This window comes from Dasypus novemcinctus, chromosome 5 (genome assembly GCF_030445035.2).
Source record: "Dasypus novemcinctus isolate mDasNov1 chromosome 5, mDasNov1.1.hap2, whole genome shotgun sequence".
Taxonomy (NCBI): Eukaryota; Metazoa; Chordata; class Mammalia; order Cingulata; family Dasypodidae; genus Dasypus; species Dasypus novemcinctus.
Window position 1 is genome coordinate 162,124,487 of NC_080677.1, and position 19,317 is coordinate 162,143,803.

The 19,317-nt window shown below is 47.2% G+C and overlaps 1 protein-coding gene and 1 non-coding gene across 3 annotated transcripts in view; one reads left to right on the top strand and one right to left on the bottom strand.

Annotated features, from left to right (window-relative positions):
• SPAG6 (sperm associated antigen 6) overlaps window positions 1-19,317 on the bottom strand; it is a 62,992-nt gene that overhangs the window by 14,940 nt on the left and 28,735 nt on the right. For both annotated transcript variants that reach the window (XM_058297858.1, XM_071215496.1), the window contains 4 exons: window positions 12,928-13,133; window positions 12,030-12,203; window positions 10,975-11,127; window positions 8,670-8,861 (listed from right to left, as the gene is read on the bottom strand). In XM_058297858.1, coding sequence (XP_058153841.1) covers window positions 8,670-8,861; window positions 10,975-11,127; window positions 12,030-12,203; window positions 12,928-13,133 — 725 coding nt within the window. The remainder of the gene's footprint in view (window positions 1-8,669; window positions 8,862-10,974; window positions 11,128-12,029; window positions 12,204-12,927; window positions 13,134-19,317) is intronic.
• On the top strand, window positions 777-883 carry LOC131278637 (U6 spliceosomal RNA). The gene has a single exon (XR_009186020.1). It is a non-coding gene; the product is annotated as a U6 spliceosomal RNA (small nuclear RNA).

Below are 19,317 nucleotides of genomic sequence, written 5' to 3' on the forward strand. Positions count from 1 at the left end.
GGACAGACACTAGTTAGATATGACAAAAGAAAGTCAGAGGATAAAATGGACAAAATAACTAATGACTTTAAAGTAATAACACTGAATGTTAATGGCTTGAATTCCCCAATCAAAAGATACAGACTGACAGAATGAATAAAAAAGTATGAGCCATCAATATGCTGTCCACAAGAGAAACAACTTAGACATATGGACACAATAAGGTTGAAAGTGAAAGGCTGGAAATAGATATTCCACACAAATAGAAACCAAAAAAGTACTGGAGTAGCAGTACTAATATTGGACAAAGTATATTTTAAATGCAAAACTGTTATAAGGGATGTATTAATCAGCCAAAGGGGTGCTGATGCAAAATACCAGAAATCAGTTGGTTTTTATAATGGGTATTTATTTGGGGTAGAAGCTTACAGTTACCAGGCCATAAAGTATAAGTTACTTTCCTCACCAAAGTCTATTGCCTCATGTTGGGGCAAGATGGCTGCTGACATCTGCCAGGGTTCAGGCTTCCTGGGCTCCTCTCTTCCAAGGGTTCATTTCTCTACAGGCTCAGTCCTTCTGTTTTCTCCACAAGGTCAGCTGTAGACTATGAGGCTCTCTAGACTTAGCTTCAGACTCTCAGGTGAATGGCTGTCTCTCTCCCCAGGGTTTCTGCTATGTCTAAGGAGCTGTTTCTATTCCTGTGTTCTTCTCCTGTGTGTTCACTTCCTGGGCTCCAGCTCAAAACTCCAGCATCAAAACTCCAACATCAAAACTCCTACATCAAAAACTCCAAAATCGTGCTCGCTTCGGCAGCACATATACTAAAATTGGAACGATACAGAGAAGATTAGCATGGCCCCTGCGCAAGGATGACACGCAAATTCGTGAAGCGTTCCATATTTTTTGAATGGGACCTCACATATATATTTTTAATGTATATTATTACAATATTGTAATATTATTACAAAGTCAATAAAAAATAAAAAAATTAAAAATAAAAAAAATAAAAAAAATAAAAAAAAAAACTCCAAAATCAAAACCCCAACATCAAAACTCCAATTCTGTCATTAGCATGTCTTTCATCTGTGAGTCCCCACCCACCAAAGGGCAGGGACTCAACACCCTACTGACATGGCCCAATCAAAGCCCTAATTATAATTTAATCATGCCCAAGTACAGACCAGTTTATAAACATAATATCTATTTTTGGAATTCATGAACCATGTCAAACTGCTACAAGGGATAAAGAAGGTCATTATACACTAATAAAAGGGGCAATTCACCAAGAAGAAATAGCTACAGTAAACATTTATGTACCTAACCTGGGTGCCCCAAGAAACATGAGGCACACACTGGCAAAACTGAAGGGGGAAATACATGTCTCTACAATAACAGTTGGAGACTTCAACAGACTCTCAGTATTGGACAGAGGATAAAGAAAGAGAGAGCTTGAATAATATGATAAATGAACTAAACCTAAGGCATTTATAGCTCATTATACCCCAGAACAGCAGGGTATACATTCTTTTTAAGTGCTCATGGATCCTTCTCCAGGACAGACCATATGTTAGTCACAAGACAGGTCTCAGTAAAATTTAAAAGACTGAAATTTTACAAAACACTTTCTCTGATCACAACAGAATGAAGCTGGAAATCAATAATGGATAGAAGAAGGGATAATGCTTAAATACATGGAGATTAAACAACACACTGTAAATAATCAGTGGGTCAAAGAAGAAACTGCAAACGAATTCAGTAAATATCTTGAGATGAATGAAAATAAGAAGATAATATATCAAAATCAATGGGATTCCTCAAAAGCAGTACTGAGAGGGAAATTTATATCCCTTGATGCTTACATTAAAAAAGAAGAAAGAGCTAAGGGTGAAGATCTGACTGCACACCTGGAGGAACTAGAAAGAGAACAGCAAACTAATCCCAAAGCAAGCCAAAGGAAAGAAATAGTAAAGATCAGAGCAAAAATAAATGAAATCGAGAACAAAAAACAATAGAATCAACAAAACCAAAAGCTGGTTCTTTGAGAGGATCAACAAACCTTTACCTCGACTGAGAAAGAATTAAAAAAGGGAGAAGGTACAAATAAATAAAAGCAGAAATGAGAGAGGGGACATTACCACTGACCACGCAGAAAGAGATTCTAAGAGGATAATCTGAACAACTGTATGCCAAAAAACTAGACAATGTAGACAAAATGGACAAATTCCTAGAAATACATGAAAAACCTACACTGACTGTAGAAATAGAAGACCTCGACAAACTAGTGACAAGAGATTGAAACAGTCATCAAAAACCTCCCAAAGATGAAAAGCCCAGGACCAGATGGTTTCACAGGTGAATTCTGCCATTCAAAGGTAGATCATTCAAAGAACACCTATTACCAATCTTGCTCAAGCTCTTCCAAAAAACCGAATAGGAAAGAATGCTATCAAACTCATTCTATGAAGCCAACATCACCCTAATACCAAAACAAGATAAAGGTAATATGAGAAAACTACAGGGCAATTTCTTTAATGAATATAGATGCAAAAATCCTCCACAAAATACTTGCAAACTAAATCCAAAAGAACAGTAAAATAATTATATGCCACAATCAAGTGGGTTTTATCCCAGGTATGCAAGAGTCATTCAATAGAAGAAAAATCAATTAGTGTAATAAACCACATTAATAAACTGTAGAAGAAAAATCACATAATCTTTTTGAATGATGTAGAAAAGGCACTTGACAAAATACAGCATCCTTTCTTGATTAAAAAAATTCCAAAAGATAGGAATAGATGGACGCTTTCTCAATATGGTAAAATGCATTTATGAAAAACCTACAGCTAGAACTGTACTCAGTTTCTTTTTCAGAAACTGAAAAAGACAAATGAAAGGACATTCTGGTTGCATGGATTGGAAGACTAAATATCATTAAGATGTCAATTCTACCCAAACTGATTTACAGGTTCAAAGCAATCCCAATAAAATCCTAACAGCCTCTTTGCAGAAATGGAAAAGCCAATTATCAAATTTCTTTGGAAGGGTAAGAGGTCCCAAATAGCCAAAAATGTCTTTAAAAAAGAATGAGGTTGGAGGACTCTCACTTTCTGACTTTAAAGCATATTACTTACTACAGTGGTTAAAAAAAAAAAAAAAAAAAAAAGCACGGTACTGAACTGGCATAAGGACAGATTGATCAAATGAACCTGAGAACTCAGAAACAGACCCTCACATCTATGGTCAAGTGATATTTGACAAGGCTGTCAAGCCCTCCCAGCTGGGCTAGAACGTCTATTCAACAAATGGTGCTGGGAGAACTGGATAGCCATATCCAAAAGAAAGAGAAGCCCTATCTCACACCTATACAAAAATTAACTCAAAATGGATCAAGGACCTAAATATAAAAGCTACAAACATAAAACTCTTAGAAGCAAATGCAGGAAACACCTTTAAGATTTTGTGGTAGGAAATAATTTCTTAAACCTTATACACGAAGCACAAGTGACAAAAGAAAATATAGATAAACGGGACCTCCTCAAAATTAAATACTTTTGCACTTCAAAGGACTTTGTCAAAAGGGTGAAAAGGCAGTTCACTCAATGGGAGAAAATATTTGGAAATCACATATCTGATTATAGAGTTTAATATCCATGATATATAATGAGATACTACAAGTCAACATTAAAAAGACAAACTACCCAATTTAAAAATGGGTAAAAGACTTGAATAGAGATTTGTCCAAAGAAAAAACACAAACGGCAGGGGAAAAAAAACACATGAAAAAATGTTCATCATCACTAGCGATTAGGGAAATGCAAATCAAAACTACAATGAGATATCATTTCACACTTATTAGAATGACCACTATTAAACTATTGTCTTGTTTTTGTTTTTTATCATAATTGGGATAATGAAAATGCTCTATCAATGATTGAAATGATGAAAGCACAACTATGTGATTATAGTAAATACCACTGCACATTTTGGATGGATTTATGCTTTATTAATATGTATCGATAAAATTGATTTGTTTAAAAATAATAAGTGTTGGCAGGGATGTGGAGAAATCCAATCCCTTGTATACTGCTGTTGGAATGTACTACACAGCTGCACTAGAAAACAGTTAGGGGAAGCGGACTTGGCCCAGTGGTTAGGGCGTCCGTCTACCACATGGGAGGCCCGCAGTTTAAACCCCGGGCCTCCCTGACCCGTGTGGAGCTGGCCCATGCGCAGTGCTGATGCGCGCAAGGAGTGCCGTGCCACGCAGGGGTGACCCCCACGTAGGGGAGCCCCACGCGCAAGGAGTGTGCCCCGTAAGGAGAGCCGCCCAGCATGAAAGAAAGTGCAGCCTGCCCGGGAATGGTGCCGCCCACACTTCCCGTGCCACTGACGACAACAGAAGCGGACAAAGAAACAAGACACAGCAAATAGACACAGAGAACAGACAACCGAAAAAAAAAAAAAACAGGCAGCTCCTCAAAATGTTAAATGCAGGATTACTTATTACTCAGCAACTCTGCTCCTAGGTATATACCCTCAAGAAATGAAACGTAAATCCACACAAAACCTGGTGCAAAAATGTTCACAGCAGCGTTTCTCACAATAGCCAAAAGGTGGAAACAACCCCAATGTCCATCAACTGAAGAATGGATAAGCAAAATGTGGACTATCCCCGCCGTGGAGCACAAGGGGCATGATACCCACGCCTGCCACAGCCTGACGGCCCCGCAGACTGGCGCTAACCGGGCACAGAGGGCCCGCTCCCCCCACGCACACAGCGCTGCACCAGCAAATCCAGGGGGCACGGAGGTCTAGGGCGCCCGGGTGGGGCGTGAGGACAGGGAGAGACTGCTAACAGGTACTGAGTTTCCTTTTAGGAGGATGAAAATGTTCGAAAACTGGACTATGGTGACTATGCTAACAACCACTCAACTGTATACTTTAAATGGGTGAACTATACGGTATGTGAAATACACCTCAATGCAGGTGTTAAAAGATGAAGGGGGCGCAATCACGACTACAAGTACATAATAATTAAGTCAAATAACTATCTTAGAAATAGTTTTACAACTAAGGTAATGAAATGAACTGATTTAAATGCCAAACTAAGATGGGATACTTCTTACTTTTTTTTTTTTTGAGTACCGGGGCCAGGTACTGAACTCTGGACGTTCCATGCGGGAAGCTGGCGTTCAACCACTGAGCCACATTGGCTCCACTGAGTTGCTTACTGTTCATTTTTTTTGTTTTAAGGAGGCACCAGGAGCCAAACCCAGAACCTCCCATGTGGAAAGAAGAAACTCAGAACCACTTGAGACACATCTGCTCTCAGGACAATTCAGTTTGATGTCCCCTAAATCAGAACCAAAAAAAAATGCAGTTGCTTGAAAATTTTCAAAATATATGTAGGTATGATGATCAGATAAACTTTTTTTTTCAGTTTTTATGAAGGTATTTGGAATAACATAGATGCAAACATATAGTAAGGTTATGTGAAAAAAATGCAAGAAATTCCAAGGCTGCTCACTGGATTAGAACCAACTACAGAATACCAGAGGAAGCTGACATGCCTTTGGGACAAAATGAACTTCAACAAGGCCCTATAATTTGAAGAATGCCACAGAGAAACAAATGAGAAATTTGTTTACCCACAATCTTTTGGGTATACTTTTCCCTACGGCGATAGTGTCCAATCAAACTGACGAGAACAGACTTCGTTCTACATCCTTTAAAAACAGCAGTTGAGAGAATCCACGAGACCTTGCAGGGAAGCGGGTGGGAAGGTGATCAAGTCCTCACAGAAAGAAAATATCTAAATGCACGTAAACTTTGGAAGGCCCACTCGCAGCATGACTGAGGACCATGCTACATTTTCACTTACGGCCAAGTGCATTTCCTGACAGCAAATACTGCATCAAATACAGGCAAAAGGAACCTCAATATCTACAGCAAACCTAAGGGTTTGAATAAAACAGCCTCTGTTAAATTAGAACACGGCAAAAGTTATCCTATTCAAAGTAATATCTGCAAACTTATTTTACTCCAGTCATATTTATACAATGTTACTTCATAGCAATTCCTTTAAAACCCTTATATTATGTAAACTTGATAAAACGGTACTAGAGTGCACCCTTGGGGAACTAGCTACAAGGGTTTTTTTTAGCTCTAATTACTATTGACTCGAAATATTAATTATTCATGTTCTAACTCATGTATTCCTTTACTTCAGTTCCAAAACTTGAAGGAGAAAAATTGTCAAATGACAGAATCTGGAAGAAACAGAGATGGCCTTTTCAATATGAATAATGTATCTGCTGACAATCTAGAAGCTGCACACAATTACGGTCACAGCCTGGGCACAGCTTGTGCCGCGGAGCCCCTACAGTGGAGCTATGGGGGGGCAGTGGGGGGAAGGATGGTAATGGATTAACCTAACAGGAAGCCAAAAGAAGGCTACACGTGTAGATGAAATTAGGTACATGCAAGTCAGCTGTACTTGGGCAACTCAAAACTGGAAATGGGGTTGTGGCCTCTGACCGGAAAGTCACCGAATCCCAGAGCTGCTAGGCCAGAGAGCCCCTGGAGAGCAAGCTCAGGTCACCTGCCTCTCTCCACCACGCACTGCCCAGGAAGGCATTCACCGTCGGGGAACCTCAGGGCAAGGCTGGAAACCACGACAACACCGCTCTGACCCAGAAAGCCTTCAAAATCCAAGAAATGTCAATGTTAGAAATCACAATGCACGTAGAGAAATAACATGTAATTTGCTTTTATAAAATTCATAATCAAATAAATGATTGACTATGTATTATAATTCAGAGTTCCTCAGCTATGCATGTATACACATTTCAAGTAAACTTCCTGCCTCATTAGATTATCTAAAGTTATGTTTCAGCAAATGTCTTATTTGATAATTTACTGTTTTTTTTTAAGTTCTTCCTATGTCTTTTTTTTTTTTTTTTTAAGATTTATTTATTTCTCTCCCCTTGCCTCCGCCCCAGTTGTCTGTTCTCTGTGTCTATTTGCTGCATCTTTTTCACTGTCTGCTTCTGTTGTTGTCAGCGGCACAGGAACCTGTGTTTCTTTTTGTTGGGTCATCTTGCTGTGTCAGCTCTCCATGTGGGCGGTGCCATGCTTAGGCAGACTGCACTTTCTTTCACGCTGGGCGGCTCTCATGCGGGATAATTTACTGTTTTAATCAAAATTTCAATGCAATTCAACTTACTGTTGTCAATTTTATCATGAATTACTGTTTTTGCTACGTAATCCCCTCAGTGCAAGTCAACTTTGAAAGCTGCATTCAAAGCGTTACATGTTTTCCTAGTAGGTGGTATGCTGGAAACATTTCTTTATTTGAAGTTATAAAATGATTACACAAACTACCTTATTTTATATTCATGTTTTAGAATATTTTCAAAAACTAATATAATTCTTTTTCTCAAAAAGCTTGCTTTTTAAAAAATGTACCATTTAAAAATATTTAATGCAGTGAATTTAGTGGACAAACTGATATTCCATAGGAATAAACACAGGGTTTACAACTAAAAGATGACAGGACTTGGAGTCCACAGAGAGAGCCTCTGGCTGTAGCACTGCCCTCCAGCTCGTTTTACTGGACCTTTGCAAATCACCCTGGGTTCTTTTGGATTAGATTTTTTCATGTAAAATATACTAAAGTTCTCTCCAGCCAATTCTGACCCCAAGATTCTATTATTCTTCAATTCCTCCTTCATTAGAAAAGGCAGCAAGAACACAATACCCGGACATTCATTTCACAAATTAATCTGCACCAATAGACAACTTAAATGTATTTGGTTCTTAGAGACAAGGTAGCCCATTCTCAGGGAAGAGTCCCTCGACCCTTCTGATGCATTTGTATTTCTTGACTCACCCACATGATACCATCCACAGGGAAAACCAAAACACTTTAAATTATGTGTTTTTAAGAATGAATCAGGGAAACAGATGTGGCTCAACCAATTGGGCTCCTGTCTACCATTTAGGAGGTCCAGGGTTTGATGCCCAGGGCCTCCTGGTGAGGGCAAGCTGGCCCACGCGGTGAGCTGGCCCACGTGGAGTGCTGGCCCATGCAGGGACTGCTGCCCCACGCATGTGTGCCACACTGTGTGGGAAAGCCGTCCCGCACAAGAAAGCAGCCCCATACAAGAGTGCCGGCTGATGTGGAGAGCTGGCGCAGCAAGATGATGCAACAGGAGACACAGAGGAGAGAAAATAAGAAGATGTAGCAGAGCAGGGAGGAGAGGTGGCACAAGAGAATGGTCACCTCTCTCCCACTCCAGAAGATCCCAGGATCGTTTCCCAGAGCTGCCTATTGAGAACATAAGCAGACACAGAAAGAACACACAGCGAATGGACACACAGAGCAGAGAACGGGGGAGCAGAGAAATAAATAAAAATAAAATCTAAAAAAAAAAAAAATGAATCAGAGGGAGCAGGTGTGGCTCAAGCAGTTGAGCTCCCACCTCCCACATGGGACGTCCCGGGTTCAGTTCCCGGTGCTTTCTTGGGGAGGGCCAACTAAGAGGAGCCAACGTGGCTCAGTGGTTGAGTGCCGTCTTCCCACACACGAGGTCCCGGGTTCATCCCCACTCCCCAGGACCCCCCACCCCCAGGAAAAAAAGTCCGCATCCAGCAAATCTGCACCCAAGGGCCAAGAGCAAAGCACTTGCTTTCACTTGCAGGTCCTCCGAGCTCTCCGCTGACATGTACAGGGACAGCAGGACGGGCAGCGTGTTGGTGACGGCCACCGCCCTGGCGTGCTCGGGCGTGTGCCTCCCGATCTGTCCCAGGGCCCACGCCGCGGCCGCCTTGATGTGATCCTCCGGCTCTTCCGACAGGCAGATGCACAGCTGGGGCACACCCTGCAGCAGCGATCAAAGGGGGAGGGCTGGAGGCCACCGGTCACGGGCTCCGCGCCTCCCCGGCCCCAGCGGCCCTCGCTCTGCTCTTGATCCTTCCTTCCTAAATGGCTCAGTAAATGAGCACATCACAGGGGCTGGCATTTTTCAAGTCAATAAAGGGACTACAACCAATTTGCCTTAATGATCTGTACCAACCCAACGAAACAAAGGGGGTCTCTGCTGGCTTTACCCCCCAGATAGAGGCATTTACCAAACGCCAGATGCCACAGTCCCGGGAGGGCAGAGCCGGAGTCCCCGGTGACAGGCGAGATAAACGCTCAGGATTTACAACGCTGCCTTGTCCTTTGTTCAACAAGTTCACACAGCGTCCTTAAAGAAACTGCCGTTCTCACCAAGCAAAAGGTATCTGAGAATGTAGTAACTACTAAGAGCAAATGAATACCAGGAGCTAGAACCCCATTTAAGGGCCTTTTAGATGAAACGCAGTCACTAGTACCTGTCCTGAAATGATTCATACAAATTTCCCATTAGTTCTTGTCAACTCTAAAGTGCAATTCTGTCCATCCTAACCTGCCTGAAACATCAAAGTGGAAGCGATTACCCGTTTCCAGATGGCATGTGCTTAATGTTTTGTAGTTTAGGCTTCCTTTTTATGTAAATAATCAAAGCAGAAAATCAAATAATCAAATTCATCGCAGTTTGGTTGCTTGAATAACTAAAGGGAGACTCAAATAAGCAAATCAAATTGTAATTCTAGATTCTGTATATGCATAATAGTCTAACCACTTGGACAGGATAATAATTATCTTAAATTTAGTACCACAAAAAAACAGTATCATGTGATCATGCTATCACTGCAAAGGCCAAATCACCAGGCACCTTTATCCCCCTCCACCTTTTAATTTGATTCTTAAGACCGGTTTCCTGAAGAGACCTGCCAGATGCCTTTGCTGGCTTCTTTCCTACCGCTAAGAATAACGGGTCTGCGGCACCAAGGCAGGCCTGTCCTCAGCACGAAGCACCTTCTCAGGAAGGCCCCACTTGCGGGGCTTTCCAAGGCTGCAGCAGCAGGAGGAGGGGCCGGCCCACGCCCCCCAGCTGTGGTCAACAGCCAGTGATGTGCTTTGAACATCCCGAAGGATTATTTAGAGGTGAGGCGGGGCAGGGCCTGGGGCCTGGGGCGCCTCCCACAGCACCCCCACCCCTCCACTTGCTGGAGGCAGAGGGGGCGGGCACCACCAGCAGCCCCCACCAAGCACGGGGAGAGCCCCCGCTACACGGGAGGTGAGGCAGGAGGCCCCCGCACCTGCAGCTTCTCTCCTGCGCCCCCACGGTGTAAGCCTGCCCTGTCCTCTGAGCCCGAAGGGAGCACACGGCCGCTCAGTCACTCGGTGGCCTCTGGTCACAGAACAGAAGGAAAGGGGCGGGGGGGACAAAGGGGGTGAAGCAAAGAGAAAACGGAGTCCCCAGGTTCCTTTTTACTGAGCATTTGCAAAGGCTCAAAAAAGCAGGTTCCTGTGCTGCTGAGAAACCCGCCCCCAGGGCCACGGAGCCAGGTACACCTTTCCAAGGGGTCTTCAGGAGAGCAACAGCTGCTCAGTAATGCTTTCTGAGCACCTACTATGTGCCAGGGCTACCCTACTGGGGTTCACTGCAAGTTGTGAACGGAGATAAGGCAAACTCCGTGCAGCAGCTACCTAGCCAGCGCCCCTGGCTGATGGAAATGAGGGAGGGAAGGGGGACAAAGAGCAGATGTCCCAGCGCTGTCCTCTCCTGCCCAGGTGACAGGAAAGGGGGGCTTTAGAGACCTCCAAGGGCAGTGGCCTTGGCAGTCCTCATGCAGGACGCTGTGTGTGCTGCAGACGTGGACGGCCACTCCACGGTGCACGTGCAGGGGACATCTAAGCACAGGCGGGCGGGCACGCAGGAGCTCGTGTGAACAGGGAAACCTCCCTGAGCCTCCTGCGAAGCACGCCCTGCTTTGGGAAACCTAACGAGCACTGAGAAAGAGCTTTCCGGGCGCTTCTCCTCCCACAGCTGGGTATGCAGAGTTGGCACTCGAGGGGAGAGCGGCCCTCCCACCCCAGGAATGAGACGAGGCGGCGGCACACACCTTGGAAATGATCACGGCCATGGCCAGGTTCTCCGAGTGCGCGGCGACGTAGCCGAGCATCATGACGCCGGGCAGCCGGGTGTTCCCCTTGCAGGACCCGACGCAGTCGATCACAGCAGCCACCCCTCCTGCGTTGACGATCAGCTGCGACAGCTGCAAGGAAGTGGAGCCAGACGACCGTCACCGCCAAGCGGACGGCGGTCTCTAAGGGGAGCTTCTCATGCGTCCCAGGCACAGCTTTTATCCCGGTCCTCACGGACGTCAAACTCCTCACCTGGGCCGCTGCGCCCCTGGCTCGTCCACCGCTGGCTAGCTGCCGAAAGCCTGAGTGCGGCGCATGCGTGGCGGGCACGAGTCACGGCGTGCCCAAAGCCCGTGTCAGACCTGGAGCTGTCTAACCCAGCTGCCCCCTTGCTAGTGATGACCACTAGCTGACCGCGGGTTAATCTTGAGAAACCTCAACCAAGTGAACGTGTTGGGTGTAATAAAGAATGAAGACTTTAAGGGAATGAAAAGGGCCCCCGGGGGCTGCTTTGTCTCGACAAGCATCACATCTCAGAACGCGGAGCAGGACGTGGCCAGAGCAGAGGCGCTCCTGGGGCTGCGCTGGGCTGGGGGCCCTGTGGTCTCTGCCCCTAGACAGAGACCATTCTCTATCTGACAGGACATCATTCTCATGATGATAAAATGATAAGGGTGACAAAGGTCCACAGTCCAGGGAAGGAAAGCTGGGCGCAATTAAAAACTCCAGTTTCCAATGCAAGCTCTGCTCATTCCAACGGCTGGTTCCAACGGGGCGCAGCCTGGCCCCCCAGGAAACACCTGGCAGTGTCTGGAGACGTCTTTGGTTGTCTCGAGTTGGGGCAAGGGGGTCACTGCAGCGGGCGGGTGCTGCCCAGCGCCCTGCACTGTGCTGGACGCCCCACCGCAGAGCACGAGCAGGGAGCGCCGACCCGACAGCGGCGGCCACGTGGTGCAGCCCGGCCCTGCGCGCCGCTCCAGCTGTGCAACCTGAAGCTGCCCTGCGCTGTATTCTGAAGCTGCTCTCTCTTTACCTCCGGTGTGTGCTTCGCGATCTCTCTGATTAGAGTGCACGCGTTTTTCTTCACGTAGTCGTCTTTGTCCTTCAGACAGGTCAGCACTACTGGAAATATCTCTGCCTCAACCACCATCTCGGCCAGATCCACAGAATGCTTTGCTATCTGACTGAGAGCCGAGAGCACTTGACGCTGGGCAGGAAAAACACAATGAAACATGATGTTACAGCCGCCCCTGAGGAGCCCAGAGGTACTTCCAACGTGTTCAAATCCCCTCACAAAAAGGAAAAGGCAATTGCATAGCTCACATCGTTACAGTTTCTGGGTTGCGATCCTTTCACACCCAAACTTTTTTTTCAAAAATTAAATGTTTTTGCTTTCTATTGACTATGTAAAACTCTCCTACAGATGACCAAAAAACTGAAATTGTTCATTTATGATACATGTGGGCATTTGATACAAAAATGATCAAGCAAAACTAACATTTTATTTTGGCATGATGGCACTATTTCAAAGAACTTTCCACCGCGTAGTTAACATTAACCAGATAAAAACGATATGGAATGTAACTATTGGAATGGATGAGTTTAAACTAGTAGCTTAAAGTCAGATTTTAGCTAAAAAAGCAGACCAAAAAAGGTGAGTGTTCTTCACCAGCTTAGATGTTAGAGTGGTGGGACCAGCAGACCCTCAGCCCCTGGTTCCATGGATCCCTTGTTCTCACTGTAGAGGGCACTGCTGGGCACTGCTGCGGCGGCTGCTCGTTTTCAGCCTGGCATGGAGTTTTCCCAGCCCCGACTTCACTCTCTGTGCAGCACCCTTTCCACGTATGGAAAGGTCAGACCACCCTCTGCTCACACCTGTTTCTAGCACATTCTACTGGTTCTCTCTCCCCGTGCACTGGCAGCCCCGGTACCTTCAGTTTCGCGTCGGGGTTGAGGATCATCTGGGCCAAGTGGGCAATGGCCCCCGCGTCCACCACCGTCTGCGCCAGCTCTGGAGAGTGCTTCGCGATGTCGCTGAGCGCCGAGGCAGCGATCCTTTTCAGGGCCACCTCCGGCTCCTGGATGCAGAGGACCAGGAGCGGAACGGCGCCCGCGTCCACCACCGCCTGCGACAGTTCTGTGGGCCCGAAGAGACCCTTCAGTGCGTGGGCGGCGGGCCCCGGGCAGGTCCGGCCCAGAACACAGGGAGGGGGGATCCCCGGGCCGCCAGCAGCGCTTCCACTCAGCCTCCCCGCATGCCCCCACACCTGCCCCGAGCCGGAGGGAGCCCGTCCACAGAGGGCCTGTGTGCGCAGCAGCGCGGCGGGGCGCGGGGCCACAGCGCGCGTGTCGTCCTTTCTAAGGGAGTAAGGCGTCGGCTTTTCAGGCGCTGACGCCCTGCACTTCTCAGGAGACATCATTTTATGCACAGTTTACAATCACGGAGCAAAGCGCCCAGGGTTTGCTGGCCGCACTGAGGAGACACATCTCCTGTGCTGTGAGCCACGTTATCACGCACCTCACACCAATGATGGTGCTTTCAGATGCCTCTCATTTTATAGCACTTGTAAGACTTTTACTTTATACAAAATATAAATACACCTTTTCATTGTACATCTAAAAACACTTTCCAAAACAAGATTTACAAGTGGACAACATACTTACATACATATAGATATGACGATCTTTGGATCGAGGTATAAATCTATCTTAACCATTTGCCGTGTCAGAAATCAAAGTAAACATTTTTTGGATAAACAACATCTTGATTTCCTGTGTGTCCAAGAGTAACAGCTATAAAAATAAATCACTTTAAATGACAGAGAACGAGGGACAGGCCGCCAGACCCACATAATACACAGGCAGATGTCCTCTGAGAGCCACGGAGCCCAGCCTGGAATCCGAGTCTACTGCCAGCACACCTGTGGCCTCCCTTAGGGAAGCACATGCACCTACATCTGTCACCTCTTCCTTTCCTGTCATGTGCCTTGGCAATTTATGAATACGTCTTAAGAGTCAAGCTGGCGGGGAGCGGATGTAGCTCAGTGGTTTCAGTGCCTGCTTTGCAAGTACGAGATCCTGGGTTCAATCCCCGGTACCTCCTTAAGAAAAGAAGTCAGGCTAAGGCTATTCAGCATACCACTTCAAGTCTTTCATCTGAAGAAAATGTGGTGTTTAATTGTTCAAAAACTTGGTAATTTCACATTTTCTAAAAGAAAATGTTAGAAAACACAGGATAGAGTCCAGCATTTGTTCCTCTTAAATTATTGTCTTCTTCTGGAAGTCCCGATCTGCATAAAGGGTCATTCTTTCTCTCATGGAGGGAGTCCTAGAGGAGCTGTGGCACTGGGAGCAGAGCTCACTGCCATGGAGGAGGCATTTCTACGTTAGAGCTACGCGATGGCCACGCAAGCCTCTCGAGGAAGGGCTGCGTGAAATACAGTAGAGTCAAACTTAAGGACAAGAGGCAGATAAGAGGAAAACAGTTTTTAAAGCAAGAAAGGCAGAGAGAGAGGGAGAGAAACAGAGAAGAAGGGGAGAGAGAGGGCATGAGAGGACGGGTGGGGCCGTGGCCCTGACAGCACCGCGGGCTCCTGGCAGCCTCGGGCTCTGCTGGGGTGGGGGCCGCAGCGGCGGGAGACCTGCAACACGCAGGGGACGGAGCCACCGCTGCCTCCGCGCCAGCCCCTCCCTGGAAAGTGGGAAGAAAGTGGAAGGGGTGATACAATGTTAAGTGGCTTTCAGAGATGATTTTCACTTTTCTGTTAAGTATTAACACGGTATTTAAGAGTGCCATCCAAGGTCTGCCGGGGCTGGGGGCTACACGAGTTCACTGGTTGCACCAGCTTTTCCTTGAATATTTCATTCTGTGCTGTTCTTGGACCCAGGTTGTTTTCTTCTCCCCTCCTAACAAAATAAAGGCTGAATGTGGAATGCTTTCTCGCTAACAGATACAGAGTGTGAGGATTTAAATGCCTCCAAATCGTCGAATCAGACAAATCTACAGAGTTCAGGACACCTGGGAGCTGAATTTTGAAACACACCAATAACGCGGGTGAAAGGGAGGCCTTTCGACATCAACCCCCTCGGTAAGCTCAGCATCAGCTCGAGCCGGGCGGAGGACCTCCGGGAGGGGGTCCGCGGGTCTCAGGGGACAAGGGTGGAGGGGAAGGCCGGCCAGGGCGGGCACAGTGGGGTGGTCCACGCTGGGCAGGAGTGGCTGGCAGGTGGCTGAGCGCGGGGTGGCAAACGCAAGGCGGCTGGCAGGGCCGCACACGAGCAGGGGAGGGGGCGCAGGCCCCGGCCCGGGGCTGCCGCGGTGGAGTGGCTCGCGCCTTCTGGTTTTCAAAGGGAAGCCAGGAATCTGAGATCAATGTCAGATCTGGGTTTTCAATGTCAGCTTTATCTTTTTTTCTAATGAACAATGTATGGGTTGGCATCACGCAGGCCAGGCAGAACCCGCCACCATGGGCCGCGGCCAGCCGACCCCCGTGGCTCGCTGGGTAGGAAGGGGGTACACTCGGATTCCTGCAGCTGAGTTGTCGGTCGCTGGGGAGAACCACTATGGGCTATGCGAGAATTCACAGGGGAATCCCAAGAAAACCTGAAAACTGGCCTGCAAAGAAAGGGCATAAATTTAAGCAGATATCATGACACTCAACTAATGTTCCTGCTTGGAATGGAGAAGTCAGGAGACAGGAGCCTGAGCAAAGTAAAAATAATTAAACCATCACGAGACCTCAAAAAAGGACACAAAATGAAAAGGCTCTCCAAAAAGAAAAAGGGAGAAAAAAATTTATATATATATATCTCTAGCACACTAATTGAAAAATAAGCAGGCAATTCAAACTCTCCTGGCACTCCAACTTCTTTTAACTCTGTTGCTTTCTAATTGACCTTCACAAATACTGCTTTTAATTTATGATTTCTAAGTCCTACAAAAGTTACATTCCATTAGTTTCATTAAGAGTGAGAAGAAAGTCCTGAGCCAATCATTTCTTGGGTGGCCATATTTGCCTGTTTAAAGATGGGCTGCTTTTTGCATCTGGCTGTAAAAATATAGAACTGTTTCACTTCAAAACCTTGGTGCAATAAAGCCGGCCGCTCCTGCTCGCTTCTCTGGCGTGACGGGGGAGGCTGTCTGCCTCCACAGGCGACCACCTCGCCGTGGCCTGGGCGGGGGCACGGGGCTCCAGCGCAGTGGGCGTGCGGAGAGGGCAGGAGAGGCTGTGCGCGTGGGGCCGGGGCGCTGGGTGCCTCTCCCTTCTGCGGCCCCCACCTCGGGTTCCGGCTCCCTCACTCCCGCCTGCTGCCCTCCACCACTGCAGAGCCTTCGCTGACCCTAACATGGGGCGAGGGGGTGAGAGCTCAGCGCCAGCGCGCATACCTGCATTTGTGCTCTAAGGGCTAAGGACTGTGGCCCCTTTACGGAGTCCAGTGAGTTCAGCGGCCTTGATGTGGAGTCCACCAGCCTACGTAAGAAATTACAATCAGCGGGGGTGAGCCCAAGGCTCTGACTTGGCCCAAGAACAGAAGGCAGCTTCGAAACATGCCCAGGCAGAGTCGAGGAGTACAGACCAGAGAAGGAGAAGGTGGGAAAAGATGAAGAGAACAGGCTGGGGAAAGTAAATTTTTTTAAGTCCCACCAATTTAGGCATTTAACTACTTAACAGCTGAGAATAAAGAGAATAAGCCAAAGTTATAGAGAGCAGCTGGAGTGCCCTTGCAGTGAAGATCAAAAGTAAATAATTTAGAATCAAGCCTTCACAAAATACAGCTTGTTTCCAGAGGTTTCCGTCTGCTTTCACTTGCTCGGTGCTACTGCAGCCATAGCTATGGCTTCGAGCCACCTACAGTCTCGCATGCGCTTTCTGAAAACTGCACCACAGGCAGTGAGCATTTTAAAAGTCAGGCTCACTGACTCACTATTTGCTCCAGCCCAGTGCTAGGAGAGGAGCCCTGTCTTCAGGGAGCTCGGCCTGACGGGGGACAGACGGAACAGGGCTCGGCAGCCCTGATGGGTCTCTCCACCAGCCAGCAGAGGGGCAGAGAAATAGGGAAGGAGAGGAAGAAAACATCGAGAACTAGCAAGTTCCCAGGGTGTTTTATAAAGGGGCCTCGATATTGGACTTACCCCACTCAGCTAACATGGAGGTGAAGAAGGTCAACCACCACACCAGGAAGCCAAGAGTGCCTACAACTGAAAGCAGGAGGATTGCATCCAGCATCCATGTGGAATCTAAGCCCCCGTTTGACATAGATGTGCAATTGACACAACCATTCTAAGGTCCACAGGATGGAGGAATAGAGTATGGATTAGAGTGGATTACTGATATTCTATTCATGAACTATATTGATTAGTAATAGAAGAAAATGTGGCCTTGGTGTGGAGAAAGTGGCCATGGTGGCTGCTGGGGGTAGGGAGAGGGAGGAAGAGATGTGATGTAGGGGCATTTTCGGGGGTTGGAGTTGTCCTGGGTGGTGCTGCAGGGACAGTTACCGGACATTGTATGTCCTCCCATGGCCCACTGGGTGGACTGTGGGAGAGTGTGGGCTATGATGTGGACCATTGACCATGAGGTGCAGCGGTGCTCAGAGATGTATCCACCAAGTGCAATGAACGTCTCATGATGATGGAGGAGGTTGTTGTTATGGGGGAAGGAGTAGGGTGAGGGGGGTGGGGGGTATATGGGGGTATATGTAACATTAAAAAAATAAATAAAAAGGAAAAAAAATTAAAAATAAAAATAAAGGGGCCTCGAGTCAGCAGCTGAGGACTGACTCCAAGGGGTCCCTGGGAGCTGCTGTTCCAGATCAAAGTGACCGAGTGTGAGCCCGAGGGCTCCGTCTTCCCACAGAAGCTTTCGACAACCAGTTAGAACTGGCAGAAACATCTTTCTCAAAGCTCCAGAAGACAGTCAAAGGACTGCAGGAACAGGGCGAGCGCCGAATCAAGAAAAAGGCCACAGAAAAGCAGGGGAGCAGGCAGCACCCTGGATGGGCCCTGCACCACCCCAGCCAGTCCCAGCATGGCTCCCTGGACCCTGGTGCACACCCTGGGAGCATGGGTGTCTGGCCCACCCGTCTGGGAGCCTGGGGACTCGTCCCAGAAGCCACCCTGCGTGTAGGGGGCAGCTCAGAGAACTCTAGAGAAGGCTGAGGAGGGAAGTCCAGGCGGGCCCCCTGGGCTGGAGGACACGCAGGGCAGTGTTTCCTAGAGGAGAGGACACAACATTGGGACAGAGGAGACGGGGGATTCCTAGAGCTACACGTGCCTGCTCAAGACAAGCTGTACACCCAGAAAAGGCCAGGGAGGCCCCGAGGTTCTGGCCCGAAGCTAGTCTCTAAACTCTTTGAAAGGATAAACCCTGAAGGAGAGCACAGGCACAAGCCACCCTGCAAAGGCTGGAAAACGTGTTTTCTGTTGTTGTTGTTAGATCCTGGCATTCAGGGAATGCTCTGATGTACCAAGAGCTGGTTGCAAGCCTAAGGAACAGACAACTCACTGTCTAAATTCCCCATTCATATATCAAAATATCCAGGTTTCACCAAAGACTACATACAAAGAAACAGGAAGTAAAGGCCAGACAAAGGAGAAGATTAAAACATTAGAAATCATTGGTGGGGAGAATCAGACCTGGGATGTGCTAGATAAAGATTTTTTTTAATGGTTCTAAATGTGCTCAAAGAGCTAAAGGAAGATACACACAAGGGACTAAAGGAAATCAGAAAACAAGAGATGAACACAAAGAGAATATCAACTGAGAGACTGAAATTACAAAAAGGAACCAAACCAAGCTGAAGATCAGTTAACAGAGAGTGAAGATTTCCTAGAGGGGTTCAACAGCAGACTGGACCTGGTACGAGAATGAATCAAGGACCTGGAGACAGTCTGGTATGAGAAGGAGAAAGGGGAACAGAGCCTGAGAACTGGTGGGACGCCATCAAGTCGCCAGCATACACATTGTGGGAGTCCCACGAGGAGAAGAAGGAAAGAAAGGGGCCGAGAGAATATTCAAAGAAGTAATGCCTGACAACTTCCCAAGTTTAATAAAGACATGAACACACACATCCAAGATGCTCAACAAACTCCACGCAGGAAAGCCCACATTGCACCACGTTATCTGAAAGCCTCAAGAGGGAAGCAACACGTCCCGTACAACGGAGCTTCAGGAAGATTAAGTGCAAACTTCTCATCAGAAACCATGGAGGCAAGAAGGCAGGGGACGATGGATTTAAAGTGCTGAAAGCAAAGACTGACCAACCAAAACTACTGTATCTTGGGAAGCAGATTTGGCCCAACGGACAGAGCATCCACCTAC